This window comes from Salvelinus fontinalis, chromosome 9 (genome assembly GCF_029448725.1).
Source record: "Salvelinus fontinalis isolate EN_2023a chromosome 9, ASM2944872v1, whole genome shotgun sequence".
NCBI lineage: Eukaryota > Metazoa > Chordata > Actinopteri > Salmoniformes > Salmonidae > Salvelinus > Salvelinus fontinalis.
This window is the reverse complement of record NC_074673.1, coordinates 37,101,647-37,127,357: the sequence shown is the minus strand read 5'-3', so window position 1 is coordinate 37,127,357 and position 25,711 is coordinate 37,101,647. Positions and strand designations below refer to the sequence as shown.

General features: G+C 41.0%; 1 protein-coding gene across 1 annotated transcript; it reads left to right on the top strand.

Moving 5' to 3' along the window:
- Positions 1-12,571: 12,571 nt before the first annotated feature.
- Positions 12,572-18,889, top strand: LOC129862515 (heat shock factor protein 4-like). The gene is made up of 12 exons (XM_055934268.1): positions 12,572-12,697; positions 14,225-14,333; positions 14,522-14,649; positions 14,726-14,850; positions 15,494-15,569; positions 15,776-15,843; positions 17,128-17,227; positions 17,402-17,523; positions 17,653-17,844; positions 17,985-18,093; positions 18,282-18,347; positions 18,785-18,889. Exons 1-12 carry the CDS (start codon positions 12,572-12,574, stop codon positions 18,842-18,844), a joined length of 1,281 nt encoding a protein of 426 aa, XP_055790243.1. The 3' UTR covers positions 18,845-18,889.
- Positions 18,890-25,711: the final 6,822 nt, after the last annotated feature.

The following is a 25,711-nucleotide window of genomic DNA, read 5'->3' as shown; positions in this document are numbered from 1 at the left end:
AGCCAAACAGCCCCGTAAGTGAAAATACATCGACAACGACGAAGACATCACAGGAGACAATCACCCACAAACAAACAGTGAGAATGCCCTACCTAAATATGACTCTTGATTAGAGGAAAACGCAAACCACCTGCCTCTAATCAAGAGCCATACCAGGCAAACCAAAACCAACATAGAAACAAATAACATAGACTGCCCACCCAAAACTAACGCCCTGACCATAAACACATAAAAACAACATAAAACAGGTCAGGACTGTTACACCTATAACATCAGGTTATACATACACTTATGTTTTGTTCAAAAATGTGCATATTTAGAGCTGAAATCAGTGGTTACACATTGTGCTAACTTAGCTACTTTTTCCACAACGTCTAAACAGCAACGATATTTTTCTGACACTTTTTCTGACACACATATTCTGACCAAATAGCTATTCAGAAACATAACTAAAAAATACATGTTGTATAGGAAATGATAGATCCATTAGTTCTTAATGAAATCGCAGTGTTATAATTCTAAAAAATAACTTCATTATGACATCCAGCTTCGGTATAGCTAGAGTACCCCAAAGTTGGGCGCCGGCGACTAGTTCACATGCACGACAGATATATGAAATAGCAACATAAAATGTTTCTTACTTTTGTTGATCTTCCATCAGAATGTTGGACAAGGTGTCCTTTGTCAAGAACAATCGTTGTTTGGATTTAGAACGTCCATTTTCCCTCTTGAATTAGCAAGCACACTAGCCAAGTGGCACGACGCTCTCCATGTCAACAAACGGAAGAGAACGGAACACGGCAAAACTCCCGAAAAAATTTCAATAATCTGATGAAACTATATTGAAAAAACATACTTTACGATGATATGTTCACATGTATCAAAAAAAATCAAAGCCGGAGATATTAGTCACCTATAACGGCAGCTAAACAGAAGGCAAATCCAAGTCCCTCTTCGCGCTCTCCAGAAAACAAGAAATGGGGGACACGTCATACAAAGAGCTTGTATTCCACTTCAGACCAAGATAAACACTAAATTTCTTCTCTCACCGCCTCTTGACATCCAGGGGAAGGTCTACGAAGTGCACGTATACTAATACGTATCATGACCATTTATAGGCAGGAAGTAGAACAGAGCCTCGATTTCAGACTTTCCACTTCCTGGTCAGGAAATTTGTGCCAAATGAGTTCTGTTTGACTCACAGATATAATTCAAACGGTTTTAGAAACTAGAGAGTGTTTTCTATCCAATAGTAATAATAATATGCATATTGTACGAGCAAGAATTGAGTACGAGGCCGTTTGAAATGGGCACCTTTTATCTGGCTACTCAATACTGTCCCTGCAGCCCAAACAGGTTAAGGGCTTGTAAGTAAGTATTTCACGGTAAAGCCTACACTTGTTGTATTCGGAGCATTTGGCAATAAAGTTTGATTTAATTTTGATTTGATTTGACAACCTGTTTGTTTCTTGGGACCTAGAACTAGCATCTCTGTTTTGTCCGAGTTTAAAAGTAAAGAATTTGCCGCTATCTACTTCTTTATGTCTGAAACACAGGCTTCCAGGGAGGGCAATTTTGGGGCTTCACCAGGTTTCATTGAAATGTACAGCTGTGTATCATCTGCATAGCAGTGAGAGTTGACATTATGTTTCCGAATTACATCACCAAGATGTAAAATATATAGTAAAAACAATAGTGGTCCTAAAACGGAACCTTGAGGAACACCGAAATTTACAGTTGATTTGTCAGAGGACAAACCATCCACCGAGACAAACTGATATCTTTCTGACAGATAAGCTCTAAACCAGGCCAGAACTTGTCCATGTAGACCAATTTGGGTTTCCAATCTCTCCAAAAGAATGTGGTGATTGATGGTGTCAAAAGCAGCACTAAGGTCTAGGAGCACGAGGACAGATGCAGAACCTTGGTCTGACACCATTAAAAGGTAATTTACCACCTTCATGAGTGCAGTCTCAGTGCTATGATGGCGTCTAGAACAAGATTGAAGCGTTTCGTATACATTGTTTATCTTCAGGAAGGCAGTGAGTTGCTGTGCAACAGCTTTTTCATTTTGTTTTTAGAGGAATGGGAGATTCGATATAGGCCGATAGTTTTTTTATATTTTCTGGGTCAAGGTTCGGCTTTTTCAAGAGAGGCTTTATTACTTCCACTTTTAGTGAGTTTGGTACACATCCGGTGGATAGGAAGCCATTTATTATGTTCAACATAGGAGGGCCAAGCACAGGAAGCAGCTCTTTCAGTAGTTTAGTTGGAATAGGGTCCAGTATCCAGCTTGAAGGTTTAGAGGCCAGTACTATTTTTATGAATGTGTCAAGAGATTTTGGATTAAAAAACTTGAGTGTCTCCCTTGATTATAGCATGGCATAATGCTATGTAAATGGTGATGCACTTCACTGGGTAGTGCTGCTGGGGGACACCATGTTAGCAGCTTACATGAGGCTTTTAACTTGATTAATTACTAGATCATGACCCTGAGGCTGCACTGGCGACCACAGACGAGTGTTTTAAGTCCTTCATCTTATTTTAATCTTTCCTGGCGGCTGACAAGTCCAGGATTGCATAACCCATAGTAAGTGAGACTGCCTGACATAGATTTAGGGAACATCACAGAAAGATGCATATCATTGGATCCAATTAGGTGGAACAGATATGTCTGATATAACAGTGTAATATAACAGAAACATGACAGGTGTAAATCCAAACTGTACAGAGCAAACAGGATTTGGCTTTGCAAGTCAGCTTATCATACATCCTCTAATGCCCCCACTAGACTTGACCATGGTGTGACCTTCAACCTTCCCCTGGTGTAAAGAAGTACTTACTGTGTGTGTTTAGGGAGTAATGAGACAAGAGAAATCCAAACAAATCCTCCACCTGGGAAAAAGTAAGACATTGAGAAGCATGTTAATGCATTGGCCTCATTCATTATGGTTAGAGTTATACTGGACCTTCTCTGCTGGATTCTACTGTTCTGTCAACAAACTGTAGGTACAACATCTATTATAGCCCTTCAGTCTAGCATGTCCATGGTATACATGACTAGGCCAAGAGAATAAACATCAAGGCAATGCATTTTTTTACTCTGCATAGGTATTTCCAGACCCGGCGCCGGGATAAAGTGACGAAGGGGATAGTTTAATTATTTTTTTCTTACATTGGAATTATATTGAATTCAGTTTATCATGCTATAGCACAATAAACATAAAGTTCAAATGCAGAGACTCATTGAGTACTTTTTGAAGCTGTGCTGTACACAAATGCTGGGTTGTTTGGGTGACCAATCTACTGGGTTGCAGGCATTGGGTCATTTAGTTGGGTTGTTTTCTTTAAAAAGAGAAAGGTTGGGTTGTTAATACTGGGTTATTGATGTTGGGTTATTGAGATATGACCCAGTGGGTGGGTTAATTCTCCCACCAAATCCAGAAGATCAAATTGATCCGGCAAGCTCGTGAATGAGGACTGTTGCAGCTGTAGCAAGTCTACCAGACAGTGGAGCCAGCGCTGAGAGGAATTACTTTCCAACGGACAAATGGGTATTACTTTTCAACGGACAAATGGGCAAGGTACTGTGGCTGAACAAAAATGGTGAGTAAAAAGCTAGCCAACATTACTAATTATACATTCAGGTTAAATAGACCTAGCTATCATAATTACATATTATCTCAGTCATTGACAATTTTAGATCATGTTAGCTAGCAAGCTAACTAGTAAACCACTCCAGCAGTTAGTTAGCTAGCTAATTAACTACTTACCTAACGTTTGCTAACTTAGCTGGTATTTAACTAAGTATTTCTTCCGTCAGTAATTTTACCAGGCAGGTGACCCGTGATACAAGTCAATATTCGACATTCATCCATATCTGAGGACGTCAGGAGATGGCGTGGAAACCGGCCACTAGGGGCAACAGTGAGAGCTATTACCTTCAAGTAAGTTTCGGTAAGTTTCCACAATGCTAGGCCATTGTGGACAAGGATGGTGGATGGGCGTAAACATCTGCCTCTGGTTCCGTGTTCAAATCCAGCGATAGAAAGTCGTTTTTAATATTTTTGTTTTCAGCCTATCCCAAACCTTAACCCTTACCTTAACTATTCAGAGTTAATGCCTAACCTTAAGAATTCTGAGTAAATGCCTTAACCTAACCTTAAACACTTTAAAATATTCCTTTGGAACAACTTAGAGATTTGACTTTTTGAGAAACATGGATGAACGTCTAATTCTGACTTGAGACCAGTGGCGAATTTAGCATGTCAATCTTGTTGGGTTTTGGGGGGATGCATTACATTTACATTTACATTTAAGTCATTTAGCAGACGCTCTTATCCAGAGCGACTTACAAATTGGAAAGTTCATACATATTCATCCTGGTCCCCCCGTGGGGAATGAACCCACAACCCTGGCGTTGCAAGCGCCATGCTCTACCAACTCTACCAACTGCTCTACCAACTGACCAACTGAGCCACACGGGACCATGCATGCCAGCAAAGCCACTACACAACACAACACAACACTAAACAATACATTAACTGCACTATAACGGTGACAAATGGAGCCCACAAACTGTTAGGGCCTACATAAAGCTGTCCCAACAGCAATCCCAAAACATTAACACTGTTACACCTGGCAATCAGCCGAGCCTTGTCTGGCAGCGAAACAGTTCATTCAGCGTCATTTGCTGCCTTTAAAAAAAACATAGCTGATATGGCTGACTTGCTAAAATAAATGTGGTTTCTGCTGACAATTGAGATGTATGAACTATGGCATAAGGGGACTCAGAACTGGAAAATCTGACTTCAGTTGAGTTCAAGACAACTGGGAACTCAGGAAAAAACGAGCTCCGACTGGGAAAATAGGTTTTGAAAGGTCATCCAACTCGGAATTGTAAGTCGGGAATTTGGGCCTCTTTCTAGAGCTACGACCTGAAGATCACTGACGTCATCATGATTCAACCTTTTTTGGAGTTCCCAGTTGTCTTGAAAGCACCATAAATCCAGAGAATGCCAGACTTTGATGAGAAAAGTTTGATGACGTAATTTGCCCACTCAGGCCCGCTGCGCCACCTTCCTGTTCAAGTGAGCACAGCACAACAAAGTGAGTCCAAAAATGTATTGTATGCTGCTGCATAAATGATGTAATATGCCAGTGAGATATGTATACTGTAGCTAAGAACGTAATACAAAGTGTATGTTGTGTTGTAAGTTGTTACTAGCCCAGGTGTCGCCCTCATCCTAATAATGTGGTCCCTTTTCCCCTCAGAACTTAGCCAACTGTTCTGACATGGTGGTGCACATGCAGCCTATAGCCTGTTTTAGAGAAACGTCATCATCGAATATTGTAAGAGCTTTCATTGTCTGTTTATATGCCCCCTTTATTTATCCTACAGTTCTGACTTGGTGTGTAGGGAGAATACTGTAAGAACGGTCCATGTTCTGAACTTTGTCGCTGTACATTTCAAAAGTGCTGAACAAATAGTTATATTGTCTACATCCGTCCTAGCTCGCTCAATAATGTCTTAATCGAAATTACGGATTGCCTCTTATCCACTTGTTGTCCCCTTATGCCATAGTTTGTACATCTCAATTGTCAGTAGAAACCACATTTGTTTTAGCAAGTCAACCATATCAGCTATGTTTTATTAAAAGGCAGTAAATGAGGCAAAATGAACTGTTTCGCTGCCAGACAAGGCTCCGCTGATAGCCAGGTGTAACAATGGTAAGGTGTTGACTCTTCTGATGGGAATGCCTTATCTACAAGTACATACTACCTCAATCAGCCCAACTAACCGGTGCCTGTATGTAGCTTCGCTAGTTATAGCCTCGCTACTGTATATAGCCTCGCTACTGTTATTTTTCACTGTCTTTTTACTGTTGTTTTTATTTCTTAATTGTATATTGTTATATCTATATTGTTCACCTAATACCTTTTTTGCACTGTTGGTTAGAGCCTGTAAGTAAGCATTTCACTGTAAAGTCTACCTACACCTGTTGTATTCGGCGCACGTGACAAATAAACTTTGATTTGATTTATGTAGGCCCTAACAGTTTGTGTGCACCGTTTGTCACTATTATAGTCAAATTCATGTATTGTTTAGTGTTGTGTAGTGGCTTTGCTGGAATGCATCCCACATTTTTGGGGGGAGTTAACACCACCAAGATTTACATTCTAAAATCACCACTGCACAGGAGGTTGGTGACACCTTATTTGGGGAGGATGGGCTCATGGCAGTGGCTGGAGCAGAGTAGGTGGAATGGTATCAAATAACATGGTTGCCATGTGTTTAATGCCATTCCATTTGCTCCCTTTCAGCCTTTATTATGAGCCATTCTCCCCTCAGCAGCCTCCACAAAGTTCTGACTTCAAAATGTCAGCATTTAAAATTAAAAAGCCTCTCATCAGGCAAAACCTGTCTTAACCAATAAAGCACAGGTGGGGTCTACCAGGCTCAGCCTCCCCTTGTGTTACCCAAAATTTCACTAAATACAACATCCTCAAATGGGCACTTAAATACATTTGGCCACACGTATTCTTGATGCACAGGGCAGGTATATCTATGCCTGCTAAAGTGCAGCCTTCACACACCATTAAACATGACAGAGAAACCGGACACATGCTCTCCAAACAAAGACAACTAAGAAATTGACACTAAACTGGTAAAAACAATTAAATAAACCAAAAGTTATTTATCAGAAGTGTTGTGTAGCTTGTGAGCTCTCCAAACAACATTTCCACTTGGAGAATGGTATGAATGTATAGGCTATTATATTTAATGAATTATCAAAATGTCAATAACCAATAGTGGAGAGAGATGTGCCGATAGCGCATCTTCGCCACACACCCCTCGCCTTATTCTGGTCTCTAAATGTTTAATTATGCTTGCAACACATTCCTCACACATTGTCAGGACGTAGCAGTGGTCATTTTCCCTTCAACTGAAATCACTATAGTTCAGAACTTCTAACCACCCTCATTAAACACACACACTACCCAAACTAATGGACATGTGACAGCAAGGCAGAATGGCATATTCCAAACGAGCACTGGGTGCATCATAAATACTGACCAACATGGTATGTCCATTTGGTGAATGTAGATTGGCGGAGCAAATAAAGGAACATCATAGCACTTGCCCCAAAGCTGATGAACACTTTGCCCAGGCCCTAAACACTGTCCACTATCATTTTGCCGATGCGGGGGCACTAACTTCCCAGCATGGGCCTTTGTTGAAGCAGGTAAGGGAGCATTATCTTCCAAACAATGCACAGTGGACACTGGTGTATCCGAGTACAGGTATTACAGCCATATCTCCTCCCAGGCACATGCGGGGTAAAATGCATGTAAATGCAAATGCAAGTGATTTCCTGCTTCACATTTAGACCAAATTTCAAATTGTTGCAGCTTTGTAGTCTCTCTCAGCCTAAATGTCTTATTTTGGAGAAAGAAAGTATAAGAAGGGCTATCTCAACTATTCTCAGATTTTCAGAAGTATTAAGATAAATGTTGTTTTGGGATATTAAACTTACTGTATCTTTGACAGGTTGCTTAAATTAGCTAGCAGTGCTGTATGTTTCTCTAATGGACCAGCGCTGCTGAGGTTTCATGCTTCCAGGGCAGAGAGGGCATTTGTGGCCTGCCTGCATGAAGCCTCTGAACCTGGTTAGCTGTTGGAGACATCCTGTCGGTCCACCTGGAAGACATTGTGAAGCTCATATTCAAATTAAAGAGGATATGAGACACCTTGTTATTACAGTGGTGACCTGTTCTATGTGCAGTGACTATAAACTGGCCATCCGTTGTACATGATTTTGGTGTCCATAAATATAAACAACAGATGGCGCCAGAAGTCCATTATTTTAACGTTGTAGGCCAGAACAAAGTTAAATATCCGTTATGAAGTTGGTGAGAAAAGTACCCAATTGTCATACTTGAGTATAAGTAAAGATACCTTAATAGAAAATGACTCAAGTGAAAGTGAAAGTCACCCAGTAAAGTACTACTTGAGTAAAAGTCTAAAAGTATTGGGTTTGAAATATACTTAAGTATGAAAAGTAAATGTCATTTCAAAAATATGTTTAAGTATCAAAAGTAAAAGTATAAATCATCTCAAATTCCTTATATTAGGCAAACCAGACAGCACAATTGTATCGTTTTTAAATTTACGAATAGTCAGGGGCACACCTGTTCTGCTAAGTATTCAAAACGTAACGAGTACTTTTGGGTGTCAGGGAAAATGTAAGGAGTTGAAAGTACATTATTTTCTTTAGGAATGTAGTGAATTAAAAGTAAAAGTTGTCAAAAATATAAATAGTAAGGTACAGATACCAAAGCAAACTACTTAGTAGTACTTGAAAGTACTTTAACCACTGCCCTTATGTGAGATGGAAAAAGAGTGCTGGATGAGTGATTATTGAAGGGCTCATTGTGGGCAAGTGTTGTACAACGGTTGCTGCACAAAGGTTGCTGCTAGTTTGAAAGGTAGCCTATATGTCAGCCTTAAATATAAGCCAAACATTTTCATGTTACTATTTTGCATTCATGTATATGTGTATGGACCAATATAATTTGATTTAATGTTTCGCACTTTGGTGTTTCTTTTTGTAATTGCCTTCAGTTCTGTTTAATCATGTCACATGTTTTCCCAATTATAGGCTTGATTTAATTTCTATTTCATAATTTGTTTTTATGTTAAAAATTTTTTTTGCCTAAGGGAGTTAGGGATAGGGGGCAGCATTTTCACTTTGGATGAATAGCGTGCCCAGAGTGAACTGCCTCATACTCTGTCCCAGATGCTAATATATGCATATTATTATTACTATTGGATATAAAATACTCTGAAGTTTCTAAAACTGTTTGAATGATGTCTGTGAGTATAACAGAACTCATATGGCAGGCAAAAACCTGAGATAGAATCCAAACAGGAAGTGAGAATTCTGAGGCTGGTCGATTTTCAACTCATCACCTATTGAAATCCCAGTGGGATATGGAACTGTTTGTACTTCCTACGCCTTCCACTAGATGTCACCAGTCTGTAGAACGTTGAATGAAGCTTCTACTGTGATGTTGAGCCGGATGGGAGCTGTTTCAGTCAGTCGTCTGGCAGAGAGCCAAGTCCTGGTCACGCACATTCCACATGGTAGCGACTTGCGTTCCATTACTTCTACAGACACAAAGGAATTCTCCTGTTGGAACGTTATTGAATATTTATGATAACAGCATCCTAAAGATTGATTCTATACTTAGTTTGACAAGTTTATGTAATATAACTTTTTGAAGTTTTCGTCCGACATTATGGGGGACCTGCACGAGCGTTTGGATATGTCTACTAAACGCATTAACAAAAGTAGCTACTTGGACATAAATAATGGACATTATCGAACAGAACAACAATTTATTGTAGAACTAGGATTCCTGGGAGTGCATTCTGATGAAGATCATCAAAGGTAAGGGAATATTTATAATGTAATTTCGTATTTCTGTTGACTCCAACATGGCGGAGAAATGTTGTTTATATCTGAGCGCCGTCTCAGATTATTGCATGGCTTGCTTTTTCCGTAAAGTTTTTTTGAAATATGACACAGCGGTTGCATTAAGAACAAGTGTATCTTTAATTCTATGTAAAACATGTATCTTTCATTAAAGTTTATGATGAGTATTTCTGTAATTTGATGTGGCTCTGCAATTTCTCCGGATATTTTGGAGGCATTTCTGAACATGGCGCCAATAAGATTTTTGGATATAAATATGCACATTATCGAATAAAACATACATGTATTGTGTAACATGATACCCTATGAGTGTCATCTGATTAAGATCATCAAAGGTTAGTGATTAATTTTATCTCTATTTCTGCTTTTTGTGACTTCTATCTTTGGCTGGAAAAATGGCTGTGTTTTTTTGACTTGGTGGTGATCTAACATAATCATATGTTGTGCTTTCGCTGTAAAGCATTTTTGAAATCGGACACGATGGGTAGATTAACAAGATGTTCATCTTTCATTTGCTGTATTGGACTTTGAATTTTTGAATTTCCCGCGCTGCCTTTTCAGCGGAATGTTGTCGAGAGGTTCCTCTAGCGGAACACGTGTCCTAGACAGGTTTTAACTACACTGAACAAAAATATAAATTAAACAACTTCAAAGATTTTACTGAGTTACTGTAACAAAGACGCTGAGAGTCGAGAAGCAGGTGAAATGTTTAATACAACAACAAACGAGACACCATAACAGTAGCATCTACGCATAAACACAGGAACAATAGTGACTGAGGAAAAAACCAAAGGAAGTGACAGATATAGGGGAGGTAATCAGGAAGGTGATGGAGTCCAGGTGAGTATCATGACGACGTGCAGGTGTGTGTAATGATTGATGCCAAGTGTGCGTAATGATGAATCCCAGGACCGGTGGTTAGTATACCTGCAACGTCGAATGCTGGAGGGGAGGAGTAGGAGTAGACGTGACAGTTCCAGTTCATATAAGGAAATTGGTCTACTGAAACGAAAACATTAGGTGCTAATCTATGGATTTCACATTACAGAGAATACAGATATGCATCTCTTGATCACAGATACCTTAAAAAAAAGGTAGGGATGTGGAACAGAAAATCAGTCGGTATCTGGTGTGACCACCATTTGCCTCATGCAGAGCTACATCTCCTTCGCAAAAAGTTGATCAGGCTGTTGATTGTGGCCTGTGGAATGTTGTCCCACTCCTCTTCAATGGCTCTGTGAAGTTGCTGGATATTGGCGGGAACTGGAACACGCTGTCGTACACGTCATCTATTGAGCATGTTTGGGATGCTCTGGATTGACATGTCTGGTGAGTATGCAGGCCATCGAAGAACTGGGACATTGTCAACTTCCAGGAATTCTGTATAGATCCTTGCGACATGGGATTGTGCATTATCATGCTGAAACATGGCTATTGTGGCGGATGGATGGCCGGAACAATGGGCCTCAGGATCTCGTCATGGTATCTCTGTGCTTTGAAATTGTCATCGATAAAATGCAATTGTGTTCGTTGTCCGTAGCTTATGCCTGCCCATAGCATAACCCCATCGCCACCATGGGGCTCTGTTCACACCGTTGACATCAGCAAACCACTCGACCACACGATGCCATACCGTGATTCATTGAAGGTGAGCATTTGCCCACTGAAGTTGGTTATCATGCTGAACTACAGTTAGGTCAAGACCCTGGTGAGGATGACGAGTGTGCAGATGAGCTTTCCTGAGACAGTTTCTGACAGTGTGTACAGAAATTATTTGGTTGTGCAAATCCACGGTTTCATCAGCTGTTCAGGTGGCTGGTCTCCAACGATCTCGCAGGTGAAGAAGCCAAATGTGGAGGTCCTGGGCTGGCGTGGTTACATGTGGTCAGCGGTTGTGATACTGGTTGGATGTACTGCCAACTTCTCTAAAATGAAGTTGGAGGCAGCTAATGGTAGAAAAAGGAACATAAAATTCTCTGGCAATAGCTCCGGTGGACATTCCTGCAGTCAGCATGCCAATTTCACACTCCCTCAAAACATGAGATGAGACATCTGTGGCATTGTGTCGTGTGACAAAACTTCACATTTTAGAGTGGACTATTGTCACCAGCACAAGGTGCACCTGTGTAATGATTTTGTTGTTTCATCAGCTTCTTGATATGCCACATCTGTCAGGTGGATGAAATGATCACCAATAGAGATGTTAACAAATTTGTGCACAACATTTGAGAGAAATAAGCTTTCTGGGATCTTTTATTTCAGTTTCTTGAAGCATGGGACCAACACTTTACATGTTGCGTTTATATTTTTGTTCAGTGTATTTTGTCACGTGACTAACCACAGATCAAGATACATAAAATTAGCATTCTCCAGGGATGCAAACAAGAATTCTAATTGCATGGTCACAAATAGGAACTAATTTATTTCTGACCAGGATTTGACATTTATTTTATCAGATTTTTCAATGACACTCAAACAACTTCACAAACAATTTTCTCGAAAAATTGTGACACAGAACCAGTGGTTGTTGATACAAAAATCTTACAAACCACATACTGTACGATGTACTCTTTCTAAGGGGTACATGTTATATGATATTTATGTGTTTGTCCTTGAGCTATGAAGATGCGTCTGTGAGTGTAGGTCGGTGTATCATGGCTTTTATGAATTTATGAATGTGCGGTCTTTGAGACAATGACTCTCCTCTTGGAACTGGTCCTGAAAAGTTGTTCTTATAGGAGTGTTTATATCTGGACATACAGCACAGGAGCGCTGGTGAGTACGTGTGTGTATCGTATTGTTTGGTATGACAGTGTGGTATTATTTTAGGCTTTGTGATGGCCTGTATTGTTCCCCAGTGGGGTCTTTTGTGTTGGAGGGCTATGGTGACGCTGCAGGGGCAGGTTTGTGCTGACGCTGGCCTGTAGGGATGACAGGGCCTGATATGGCCGAATGACTGGTCCAGAGAGTCAGCAGCAAAGCAGCTCAGAGATGGAGTAGGACCTGTGCACGTACACACTCTCTCATACACATTCTTAATAACAGTTTGTTCATCCAACTGAAGTGCAGCCATGCAGGAATCTCCTGGCTCTATTGGTGTGGATGGAGGTTATGCCAGTAATGTGCCTGCCTTCCTCACCAAACTGTGGACCCTGGTCGAGGACCCGGACACCAACCATCTCATCTGCTGGAGTGCTGTGAGTACCTGAAGGACTGACACTTCTGGTTGGTTAAAGAGAGTTAGCGGTCTTTCATACAGTGGAATATATTTCATGTGTTTGATAGAAATTACAAGATAGAGAAGTCCTGTTTTAGTGAATATTCTACTTGTCTATTACTCAAGGATAGTTCTACGTTTGAACATCAAATCAATTGGTGACCATTTATACCCGGGTTAAAAAAACAAGATATCTGTTTAAACCTTCGTCTAACTCAACACGTGCCTGCCTTGCAATTCATCAGTGAAATTAGAAAATCCCTTTGTCTTGTTCCCTTCATAAAAGTATGGAAAATGTAATAAAAAAATGACTAGTATGTCAGCATTGTGTCTATAAAGGAGTGGTGAGACCACACACTAAGCACCCCTCGACATCTTTATTTTTGTACCTGATACTGTTATGCTGAAGACTCCACAATCTCGTTTACAGAGTCCTCAAAATGTAAGTGAGTAGCTATCTTTGAGAAACTTAAGAATGATTTCATCATGATCATTAGCTGATTTTGCGTGCTGGACTCATATTGAGACAGATATATTAACAATTACAAAAAATCTAAATAATTTGGCCAACCTGTTTTAACACTAAAATAATGTGACACTGCAGAGCTCTTCACAGAATGGAACAAAGTTGTATTTCCGACAACACTAATAGGAAGTTCCGATGAGCACGTGAATGCAGGATAGCTTCACCGCTACATGGCAAAACAGTTCTGTTTAAAACATGACCAAAATTTGAATTTAGTTCAACTACCACCAAGTAGTTTAATTACTAGTTGAACTACATGTAGTTCACTAGGCTACTCCACAACACTGATCTAGAAAGGTAACACATTTTCACTTATAGCAGCTGTTTAGCTTGTTAAACAAAGATTAGCCATAGGTTGGCAAAAAATGTATATCCAAGTCAAGAAATAAAGTTGTCATCATTAGAAAGAAGACATGCTCCTCTTTTCTACTGCAAATGTATTTATTCTGTTGTTGCTAGCAATATTCATAAAGTCATTGGGGGGGAATTCTCTCCAAATATTTTCGCTGACCCCAGGTTGATTACCTCTGTGCTACTAGACTTTGACTAAGTGACAAAAGTCCATAATCTTGTCATTGATTTACTGTTAAATAGATTGTGTACAGCTTACTGATAAATGTGTTTTTACCTCAACTTTCATTTCAGCTTTTAGCATACTTAAATTCTAAGAAATTAAAAAGGGAAGTGGCTAAGATTCCCCTGTCTGCTCGAATCCAGAGTCTTTTCAAAAAGAACTAGCATATGCAAGTAAATATTTAATATGGACTTCTTGTTGTAAAGCAAATAAGACTTCCTATTTGATCAACCTTCACATGATTTATAGGACTGAGCCTTATATGGTTTTGTCACTAACGTCCTTGACTAAAAAGCATTAATCTGTGTCTGGAAAACTGGTTCTGAATGTTGAATTGAGGTAGTCAATGGCCAATCAGTGGTTCATAGAACTTAAACACAAACCCCTATTTTGGTTCTGTCCCTCAGACTGGAACCAGCTTCCATGTTTTTGACCAGGGCAGGTTTGCCAAGGAGGTGCTGCCAAAGTACTTCAAACATAACAACATGGCCAGCTTTGTCCGTCAGCTCAACATGTGTGAGTACCTCTCCTCATCACTAAAGAATAAAGACCCTCTCGGATATTTAGCAGTATTTAGAAGTGAATAGTGTAGGAAAGACTTGTGTATTGTGTAGGTACTGTAGGATAGGCATTCATTTGAGTGTTTGTGCCTCTGGAGATGTGTGTGTGTTGTTGTGTGCCGCTAACTGTGGACTGGTGTGCAGATGGCTTCAGGAAGGTGGTGAACATAGAGCAGAGTGGCCTGGTGAAGCCAGAGCGAGACGACACAGAGTTCCAGCACCTCTACTTCCTGCAAGGCCACGAACACTTGCTGGAGCACATCAAGAGGAAGGTGAGACAGAAACCTAGGAAATAAAACACACACACACCAACAAAGTACACATGGTAAGACCTCTGTGTGTGTTTAGGTCTCAATTGTGAAAAGTGAAGAGACTAAAGTACGACAGGAGGACTTGAGTAAGCTGCTGTATGAGGTGCAGATGCTGCGCAGTCAACAAGAGAACATGGAGTGTCAGATGCAAGACATGAAACAGTAAGTAGGAAGAACAGTGTGCTGATACAACGCATCAATCATAACTACATCCACAATGTATGACACATGCTAAATCAATACAGTTACAAATATCAGTACTGTAGTTGGTCTAATGCTATGAAATTTAGTTTGAGGCACTGAACTGGGACAAAACATATTACTAATCATACTAAGCCATATGCAACAGAGTCAAAGCAACTCATAGTCCATCCTCAGTAGTCCATGCATTGTCTCTGGCCGCATTGTATGTTCCAATGGTTTGGTCTATTGTCTACATTGGTTGAAGAGAACATTCAGCCGCTCACCTGACCGTTGCGCCCTATAATAGTGTCCGGCGTGCTGGTCAGGTGCATGCGTCAGGTAGCAGCACAGGTGGTCTTGTCATATGTCTCTGTCTGATCTGGAATAGGTGGATGCCATTTGGCTGAGCACTCAGATATGACACATCAGGGTGAACGGGCTGAAATCAGAGCATTGCCTAGTCACACCATTTAATCACACATAGATCACACACATGCGGGGTGGTGAGTGAGGGGGTGGATAATGAAGTGGTGAATGTCACAGTGGTGTGACACAGTGGTGGTGAGTGAGGGGGTGGATAATGAAGTGGTGAATGTCACAGTGGTCTGTCTTACTCCTCCAGGCAGAATGAGGTGCTGTGGAGAGAGGTGGTCTCACTGAGACAGAACCACACCCAGCAGCAGAAAGTCATGAACAAGGTAAAAACCTCTGAACAAACATGACAATACAGTGTGTGTGTGTGTGTGTTAGAGAGCGAGCGACAGGGGAGGAGTCAAAGTGTGTTACTTTGGTGCAAATCTCAGAAACCCAGATGGCGGAACATTGGTACATTGTTAGAGGCAACCCGTCTGTCTAGAGAAACTACTTAGTGCTGCGTCATTCTCTGTTTTTTGCTCCTTTATAGCTGATTCAGTTCCTATTCAGCCAGATGCAGTCAAACACACCCAGCACTGTAGGAATGAAGAGAAAGCTGTGAGTATACTGCTTCTCTTTGTAGTGCGTGCCCACACACACACACGTACACACACAAAGGCTAAGATTAACAATACATGCACTCAAACACACACACAAACACACCTGTATGTACATACACTCATTAACACACTATACTAACAAATCGACAATAGTAACACAAACACTGCAGTGGGAACGGCCAACTCAGCTGGATGTGGTCAGCTGACGCGCTGCACAATCACAGTTGAGATGAATGGAGCTGAATGCTGAATCAGACCTACTGAGCTCTAAGCCCCTCACACACACACACACACACACAATCACTCACCCCCCCCCTCCCATCCTCTCACACCCACACCACTCCACTTAACCAGGGCGCATGACCCTCTATCCTCTAAGAGAAATGCACTGTCAGCTTGTGTGACCCGTGTGAACAAATCGGTCGAAGGACAAGGCACAGTCACATGCAACGCTCATATGTTCGCAGGTAGCCTAGTTGTTAGAGCATTGGGCCAGTAACCAAAAGGTTGCTGGATCGAATCCCAGAGCTGACAAGGTAAAAATCTGTCGTTCTGCCCCTGATCAAGGCAGTTAACCCATTAGAAGACGTGGATGTCGATTATGGCAGCTCCTCTCTGATTCAGAGGGGTTGGGTTAAATGCGGAAGACACATTTCAGTTGAATGCATTCAGTTGTACAACTGACTAGGTATCCCTTTTCTCTCATTACAGCTGTCATGTCCATAACATCTAAAGATTTACAATCACAACTGACTCTACATTAACTGGACATTGTTCACATTAATCACTGTGGCATAGCTGTGTTCTACAATACAATTCATGTTGTCATTGTGCCCTGCTGTTTGTGCTTAGTATTGGTTGCAGTAAATTAAACTGATAGAGATATGGCATTGTGTACACAGCCTTGGTAAAATAGAAACAGTAGTGGCTGGTATAAGATGAAAGAAATAAAATATCACAAGTCAATTACATAGTAATTACACTAACATACATTTAACTTTTCTCAGTGGTTGAAAAGCAAGTGGGTTATTCTGTGTTTTAAGGTCTACGTGTTCTACAGAAGCCAAGCTAGTTTCTCAAAACGACCACTGCTTTCTTAATCACCCTTGCAATAGAGGTTACAGTTACTTCCCCTTATCCTTGGCTCTCATCCAGTAAACACGAGCAGACACGGCTCTCTATGGCTCTGTCAGTTCCATGGCATGTCATTGCACAAGAGTATTTCCATTGACTCGCATTGTTTTCTCAATATTCCCCTCACGGTGATGCCTGGCCCACCCAGTCCACTCATGTTGGATGTTGGCTCCACCACACCCCCAGCCTCTAAGTTCAGTCATAGCCACCAAATGGAGTCCCTGCATGAGCCCTTCTATATCCAATCGGTGAGAACCCACTCTACCTTTTTGCTAGTTGTACTGCATTTATAGTTTCCATTTAGCATTGGGACATTATGATTATCATAAAATAAAGCCCTTTATATTTTGAACTGCATAGTGACTGTCAGGCTGTGAGCTTCACAACCCTTTCATCAAACTCTTACTGCTCCTTCTCTACAGCCATCTACAGAAACTGCCTCTTGCTCCAATAGTGCAATGACAGGAGGACCAATCATATCAGACGTTACGGAAATGTCACAACCCACCAACATGGCCATTCAAATGCAAACAGAGGAGACAAGGTGAGGATCAAAGGTCAAAGTCACCTTTTATCCTGTAGTGATTTCCAAAGTAAAAAAATCCAGTACCTAGTCTTATTCAGCAGGACTGATATAAACAGATAAGACTGCTGTGTTTCTGTCCCCACACAGGGATAAGTGTATGATGCTGATCAAAGAGGAACCAGTGAGCCCAGGGGTGCGAGGCCGGGGGGAGGGTGTTCCACTGGGCTCCTGCGAGGTGTGTTCTGAACCCCCTGTCCTCCATGTTGCCATGGTACAGTCCGTCCTGGAGGGCAGAGGGTCTGGAGCAGAGAGGAGGAGCAAGAGACCTGCTCTGGAAAGGTACACCCCCCCCCCCCCCCCCCCACACACACACAAACACACAGAGAAACAGCAACAGCTCTACATTGTTTTATTTTATTACATATTAATGTATTGTTCTCAAGTGTAGCCCAAGTAGTGTGATATGGTGTGTGTTGTAGACCAGAAGTACCTGATGCTGTAGAGAATGTGGACATGAGTCTGGAGGACTTGCAGCTTCTCCTGAGGACCCACCAGCAAAGTGTGGAGCCCACCGCTGCTGTCATAGATGTGAGTAGGACACTCCGAAGCTTTGGCAGACAGTGTGTTTAAAGCCTGTCTCCCGGAAGCATGGGGGAAACAACGTTACTGCAGAAACAGGCATAATAGTTCCCATGTGAAGTTTCTCTTCAATAGATAAGAGTGATAACAGTGATCACAGCAGCTCATACTGATATGACACTGTTCTGTCTTTACAGCCATTCAATTTCAACCTGCCCTTGAGTGAATGGAACTTTAATGATATGGAGTCCAACCTAAAATCAGTGAGTGTAATATGTTTATGGTGTTTGAATTAGCTCTGCACAGATATTATATCTTGAAGTGTAGTTCTATATTCAGTGAAATCAAGTTAAAATGGTACATATCGTAGAATTCTGTCTTAATATAAGGTTAGCAGTGTGGTTTAGGTTAGGGTTAAGATTAGGTTTAAAATCAGATTTTAAGAAAAATTGTAGAACTAGGCTGGGTTTGACTTTGTCTGTGGTAACTAGTGACGACCATTACTGTGTCAGCCATAAATGACTGGCTTTAGTCAGACAAAGGCAGGTAATGGTAAAACAACTTGTCAACATTTGACCTCACTTCTTGGGAGTATGAATCAGTGTGTGCTGTGAAGGTAGCCTCTCTGTAGTTGGTTTATAGTACTGGTCAGTGTTGTCTTTAGTAGTATCTAATCCCCCCCATGAAACACGTGTTCCAGTACATGTTTCAGAGCCAGGAGGCAGAGGCTTACCCCAACGCTGGATGTGAGGAACAGTAACGGCTTGACAGATCAGCTGACACAGGCTAGTCCTGAAAAATAAAGGTACAGTAAGTCATTTTTTGGGGGTATCTGTACTTTACTATTTATATTTGACAACTTTTACTCCACTACATTCCTAAGAAAATATTGACTTTTTACTCTCATACATTTTCCCTGACACCCAAAAGTACTCGCTACATTTGGAATGCTTAGCAGAACAGGAAAATGGCCCAATTCACACACCTATCAAGAGAAGACGTGGTCATCCCTACTGCCTCTGATCTAGCAGACTCGATAAACACAAATACTTTGTTTGTAAATTATGTAAGTGTTGGAGGGTGCCCCTCGCTATCCAGACATTTTTAAACAAGAAAGCCATGCTGTCTGGTTTGCTTAATATAAGGAGTTAAGTGATTTATAGCATTTACTTTTGATACTAATGTATATTTTAGCAATTGCATTTACTTTTGATACTTAAGTATATTTAAAACCAAATACTTTTAGACTTTTACTCAATTATTTTACTGGGTGACTTTCACTTTTACTTTAGTCATTTTCTATTAAGATATCTTTTCTTTTACTCAAGTATGACAATTGGGTACACTTTGAACCACAGGCCATTTCTAGAACTGGATCTTTGTGCGTAGTTTAATGATTATATGGGCAGCAGTGGTGTGTATTCGTGGATGCCAAGGGAAGCCAGGCTTCCCCCCCAAAAAATGACCAAGAAAAAAACATAAAAATTATTTATTTAGTCTCTCTGTGTTTCATAAATGTCCTTAAACTCGCAAGAGGCTGAACGTATCTTACCGGAGGAAACATCCAAGCAACCGAAACAGAGCCCCTCTGTCTCTGTATGTGTAGCCCATCTATGCTGTCTGATCAAAAAGAGTATGACATTGTTGCCGTCTGTAGCATTGAATGCAAATGAAGCCAGCGAGCAGTTGGCCTCCCTTGATCATTCTTTAAATAAAATAATAGCCAATCAGCATTGCGCTAAACTGCCTGAGTTCAGCTGTGAATGGTCCTGGCGCACCAAAAAAAGGTGTCAAGGGAAGCCAGTTTGCATTTGGCTTCACACCATTCACATATGAAGCCAAACAACATTGACATAACTTGAATTGTTACAACTCATTGTGTCATTGTCCTCCGGTAGCTAGCTAGCTAAAATCGCCCCTTTCCTAAATTAGCCATGGATGGAGATAGGGATTTGGGCTTGGGGTTTTACTTAATTCTCTGTACTGGCCAATGATTATAACGGTGATTCTGATCAAACCATAAATGCATAAATTGAGCCCCTGGCCTGAGAGAATGGAAGTTCAACATGTCGCTAGCTAATGTATATGTAGTTAACTAGCTGGCCTGGTGCATCGTTGCTCATGAAAGGAAGTTAGGCTAGTGAGCAAGCATTTTAGCCAAGTAACCTAGGACAACAAAAACTAAAAGCGTGTATGACAAAGTCATAGACCGTTTAGGGTGAGTCAACATGTTTTTTCCACTTACAGACAGACCGACAGCAAGCAGGACCGTGTACAGCCACATCATATTTAGCTTACGTTGATTGGACTAAATAGTTTTTGGTATATTTTAGTTGTCAATGTATCAGACTAAATATAGGTGATTAGATGATGAAATTGTGCTGGAATAGTGGAGGCAGTGCCTGTTTTCTTTGACACTTGCGGTAACTCGTGGTTCTAAATCAATAGTTGTTTAGTAGTCCGAAAATATCAAACATTACCTTGCTTGACCGTGCCGTAGGTCATGTAACTGTTTGTTACATGCAATATGTTTTGTGGACTTCACCGGACATATGTTGTTCTCCGGTTTTGTGATGAAACAAAAGTTTATTCTGCCACTGTCTTCTTATTGTCTCGGCCTTAGTTCATATGCCTTCACACTGAAATATAGACCTAACAGGTTATAGAGCAAACAACGCAATAGGTTGTAATATGGCAGTTTTTTCCCCCTGGCTTGGCTTCCCCAATGATTTTACCCACACACCACTACTGATGGACAGCTCAGTTTGTACTGAGAATAGAAAATATTTACCTTTCTTTTGTGTTTCCACTCTTGGCCAGAAAACAAGACATTCCTCAAGGCTCTCAGATGTGTTCCATCCCCAGTCGTCACGTCTTAGATCCAGCGCACCTGACCCAATGTGAGCAGAGCAGGAGGGATTCCTGTCACTCAGAGCTCTGTGGGCCCACCTTCCATCCACCAGAGTGTCAATTCTGGGGAGTTTTTTTCAGAAGCACCATATGGCTTTTCAGAGAACCAGAGGTTAATCTATTTGGAATTATTCAGACCCGGGCACTTTTCACTTCAAAGGCTGATCCGCAGGACATCCTGACATACGCAATGGCTTCTCTCCTAAAGCTGGACTGAGCTACATTTGGAGTGCCTGACTGAGGGACTTCAACTCATGAAAGACCAACCGACCAGTTGATATTTCAAGGATAAATTCCTAGCACAGAATTGGAGTACAACCAGCAAGTTCTACTATTCTCTGCCATCATGCCAGTGGTAGTATACAAAGTTGCATTATACCAAAGTGGCCCAAGTTTGTAAGCACTTTAGTCTGTGTGGGAGAGTTTATGCTTGTGGCACTGATTTATTTCCCAAATAGCCCATTTGTTATGAAAATTATATTATTGTGCAAATAGTATATTTGTATTTCAAAATGATATTCATAAGATTACAGAAATAGTGTTCTCTTCTGTATGTTTTAATGTGAGAGGTCTAGGAAATATTTGATAGACTTCCCATTTGAAAAAACAAGGAAGACACCATACATTGCTGTTTTGCACAATTTGTATCACAATTTATTCTTAATCACAATCCATATATTTCCCTTGAAACAGTGCATTTGTGCACTCCTGTGCACAAGAGTAACTTAGACAAATTGTTAAATACTGTGCATTAGTAAAATTTAGAACAAGAGGTAGATGACCCAACTTCAGCTGGAGTTTAGATAAGATCAATGTGTAGACTCACTAAACAGAGAGGAAAGAGAGATGTACTAGTGTCACTAAACCTGTGTCCGTCTGTCTTTTTTCTTCCATCCATATAACTTTCTAGCTACCACATCTCTCTTTTCTTCTGACTAGTTTAACATTATTTATTAAAGATAAACATTATGACCTTCCATTGATTTTAGTGGTGGATAGAGGCAAAGTAACGTTTGATTTCAAGACAGATGAAGAGCCTCCCTAGAGCATTTGGACTCTACGATGCCTCCATTTGTTTCAGAGACAGGCCAAATCCCATATTTGGATTATACACAATATACAAACAAAAGTATGTGGACACCCCTTCAAATTAGTGTATTCAGCTATTTCAGCCAGACCCGTTGCTGACAGGTGCATATAATAGAGGACACAGCCATGCAGTCTCAATAAGACGAACATTGGCAGTAGACTGTCCTTACTGAAGAGCTCAGTGACTTTCAATGTGGCACCGTCACCGCCACCTTTCCAGCAATCAGTTCGTCAAATTTCTGCCCTGCTAGAGCTGCCCAGGTCAACTGTACGCAATGTAATTGTGAAGTGGAAACGTCTAGGAGCAACAACGGCTTAGCCGCGAAGTGGTAGGACACACAAGCTCACAGAACAGGACCGCTGAAGTGCATAGCACGTAAAAATCATCTGTCCTCGGTTGCAACTCACACTACCAAGTTCCGAACTGCCTCTGGAAGCAACGTCAGCACAATAACTGTTCTTCGGGAGCTTCATGAAATAGGTTTCCATGACAAAGCAGCCGCACACACACAAGCCTAGGATCACAATGTGGAATACCAAGCGTCGGCTGGAGTTGTGTAAAGCTCGCCGCCATTGGACTCAGGAGCAGTGGAAATGCGTTCTCTGGAGTGATGCTTCACCATCTGGCAGTCCGACGGACAAATCAGGGTATGGAGGATGCCAGGAGAACGCTACCTGCCCCAATGCATAGTGTCAACTGTAAAGTTTGGTGAAGGAGGAATAATGGTCTGGGGCTGTTCATGGTTCGGGCTAGGCCACTTAGTTCCAGTGAAGGAAAATCTTAATGCTACAGCATACAATGACATTCTATCTAGATGATTCTGTGCTTCCAACTCTGTGGCAACAGTTTGGGGAAGGCCCCCTGTTTCAGAATGACAATGCCCCTGTGCACAAAGCAAGGCCCATACAGAAATGGTTTGTGGAGATCGGTGTGGGAGATCTTGACTTGACTGGCCTGAGCAGAGCTCTGACCTCAACCCCATCGAACACTTTTGGGATGAATTGGAACGCAGACTGTGAGCCAGGCCTAATCGCCCAACATCAGTACCCAACCTCACTGATGGCTGAATGGAAGCAAGTCCCTGCAGCAATGTTCTAACATCTAGTGGAAAGCCTTCCCAGAAGAGTGGAGGCTGTTATAGCAGCAAATTGGGGACGCACTCCATATTAATGCCCATGATTTTGGAATGAGATGTTCGACGAGCAGGTGTCCACATACTTGTGGTCATGTAGTGTATCTTTCTTATACAAACTCCAGAAGGTATGGATGTGGACTGATGATTTAGGAGGGGGGTGCAATAACCCCCCCCCCCCCCCACCCTCTTTCTCAATGATCTGAGCAGGCTCATTAGATTTTGATAGATATCCTATATTCCTCAGATAATTTGGAATTTCTGGAAAACCATTAGAATCTGAAGAAACACCAGTGCACTTCCTTTGACTGTGGAGGACACATCTACATGGAAAACAGCCCAGGTCTTGACAATCTTCCTTTTGAACTGATAATACTATACTGTGCAATATTACAAAGTTGTGAGAATTCACAAGGTTGCAATACATCAATGACCCTTGGAATGTATAAAGTAACTGTATCAGAGGCTGCATCATAAGTAACACCTGTAGACTATAATCTTAGAAGAGGGAAATGTAAGGTGGCGTATAATTGAAATTGCACTAAGAATTATCATTGTATTAGATTTAGCAGTGTTCATTTAGACTTAGTATTTATCAGTGTTTTCTTTATTACTGAAATATGAGTGTTTCTCTGATTTGCTAGGAGTGATACTTTACATTCAATTGGCGTTGTATTTATTTTTTATTAATTTGCACTGATCGGATGTTGATGATCAGATGTTTTTAAATATACATAATGCTTGTCAAGATTGCAGACTCATCCAAGTATTATTATTTTTTTGATTAATCATCTTCTGTAACAAAAGAAATCCATGGTTATAATGCATTGTCTATGGCTTTGCAAGGACAGTGTTGTACATGGGCAGAACTGGACTAAAGTCACAATGAAACAAAACATGTATGCAATGACAATAAACGTGAGCATTTTACAAGTGCTCTCATTTGTGTGTGGGGAAGAGGGAGGGTTGGAATGAAATTATAGTATTTTACCAAAAAGAGGCCTATCATGAAATTATAGTATTTTACCAAAAAGAGGCCTATCATGAAATTATAGTATTTTACCAAAAAGAGGCCTATCATGAAATTATAGTATTTTCTAATGTATATGTGATCAGTTTATTTTTTTCTAAGCAGCATAATTATTTTACATGATTTCTGTAAGAACTATATGATAGCTGTTAACTCATCAATAATGTAAGGAAAAAGCCCTCCCGGGTGGCGCAGTGGTCCAGCCTAAGTGTATGTAAACTTCCGACTTCAACTGTATACATTTTCATGAATCAAGGGACGGTTTGGAATGTCTGACTGGAATATGGGGCAAACCTACATTTTTTTTCCTAAATTTGAGGTGTTTGAATTCATTGATTAAATGCGAGACATGATTGTTTGGTTGCAGGACACGGGACAAAGAGCCAAAATGTAGGACTGTCCCGCACAATCTGGGACATTTGGTCGCCCTGGACTGCCATACGATCTGCACCCAAGTCAAAAGACGAGGCATCCATTCAGATTTGGCTCAAAGCCACACATTTGAATAAATCCCCGAAACTACCCTCAATTGCTCTTTTCACTTTGTGGACAGGAAACCTACAGAGGAGCACCCTATTGCAGAAAAGTATCTTGGCTACGATGCCCATGTAAAGAAGCAAAGGCAACTACTGTTCGGGACGTCATCAATTCAAACACGTAATGTGTGTAACGTTACAGCTAACACTAGCTAGCCAAGTGCGAAAGGGGCTAACATGTAATAAAATAATATACTTACATAGCTGCTCTAGCTATGTAAACACGATCCAACTCTGAACACATTGACCATACTAGTAGGTCAGCTACAATTAATGTTAGTCACGCCTATCTGTTTACTTTCTTTGCCAACAACAAGCTGCTAGTCTGTGTAGATATGAGAACATGCATTCAGGTTAGAAAATGTAGCTAGCTAACGTTACCTAATTGATTTGAGACACATTGTATTTAGCTAACTTGTTTTTTATGTTTGAGTGTTGTGTCATGGCGGAGTGATCGGAGGAACGACTGAGCATTCAAGTGCTCAGAGCTTGGAAGGAAAGCAAGAAACCTTCTCACCATTGACAGCCGAAATCGCTGCCATTTTAAGTGGTACATGACATCAGAGTTCAGCATGTGGGACCGATCAGGTTCCAGAAATCATACCCTAGTTTCCAGTCGTAATTACAAGTAGGAGGGGCGTTCATGTGTATTTTCCCAGTAGGAAGGTCGTATTTACAAGTTCCCAACATGACGGGTATGTGGCATTGGTCAATTTTGCAAAAAACAAGTAGTTAACATTGTTACATTTTGTACAGATGATCGTCATGGTGACCGTTTACCGCAAAGCAGTAACTTTACTAAATATGAGGATGACCAGATGCAAACTGCGGAATTCAAATCAAGCGGGAAAATTCAGCTACATGACAAAATGTCCTCCAAACAAATCCACCTGTCATAAACAAATGTAACAAAGTTGAGGAACTATTAA

Coding starts and splice junctions, on each gene's coding strand:
- LOC129862515 (XM_055934268.1), top strand. CDS start 12,572: ATGCAGGAATCTCCTGGCTCTATTGGTGTGGATGGAGGTTATGCCAGT. Junction 14,650..14,725: donor TGGAGCACATCAAGAGGAAG/GTGAGACAGAAA, acceptor GTGTGTGTTTAG/GTCTCAATTGTGAAAAGTGA. Junction 18,348..18,784: donor TGGAGTCCAACCTAAAATCA/GTGAGTGTAATA, acceptor CACGTGTTCCAG/TACATGTTTCAGAGCCAGGA.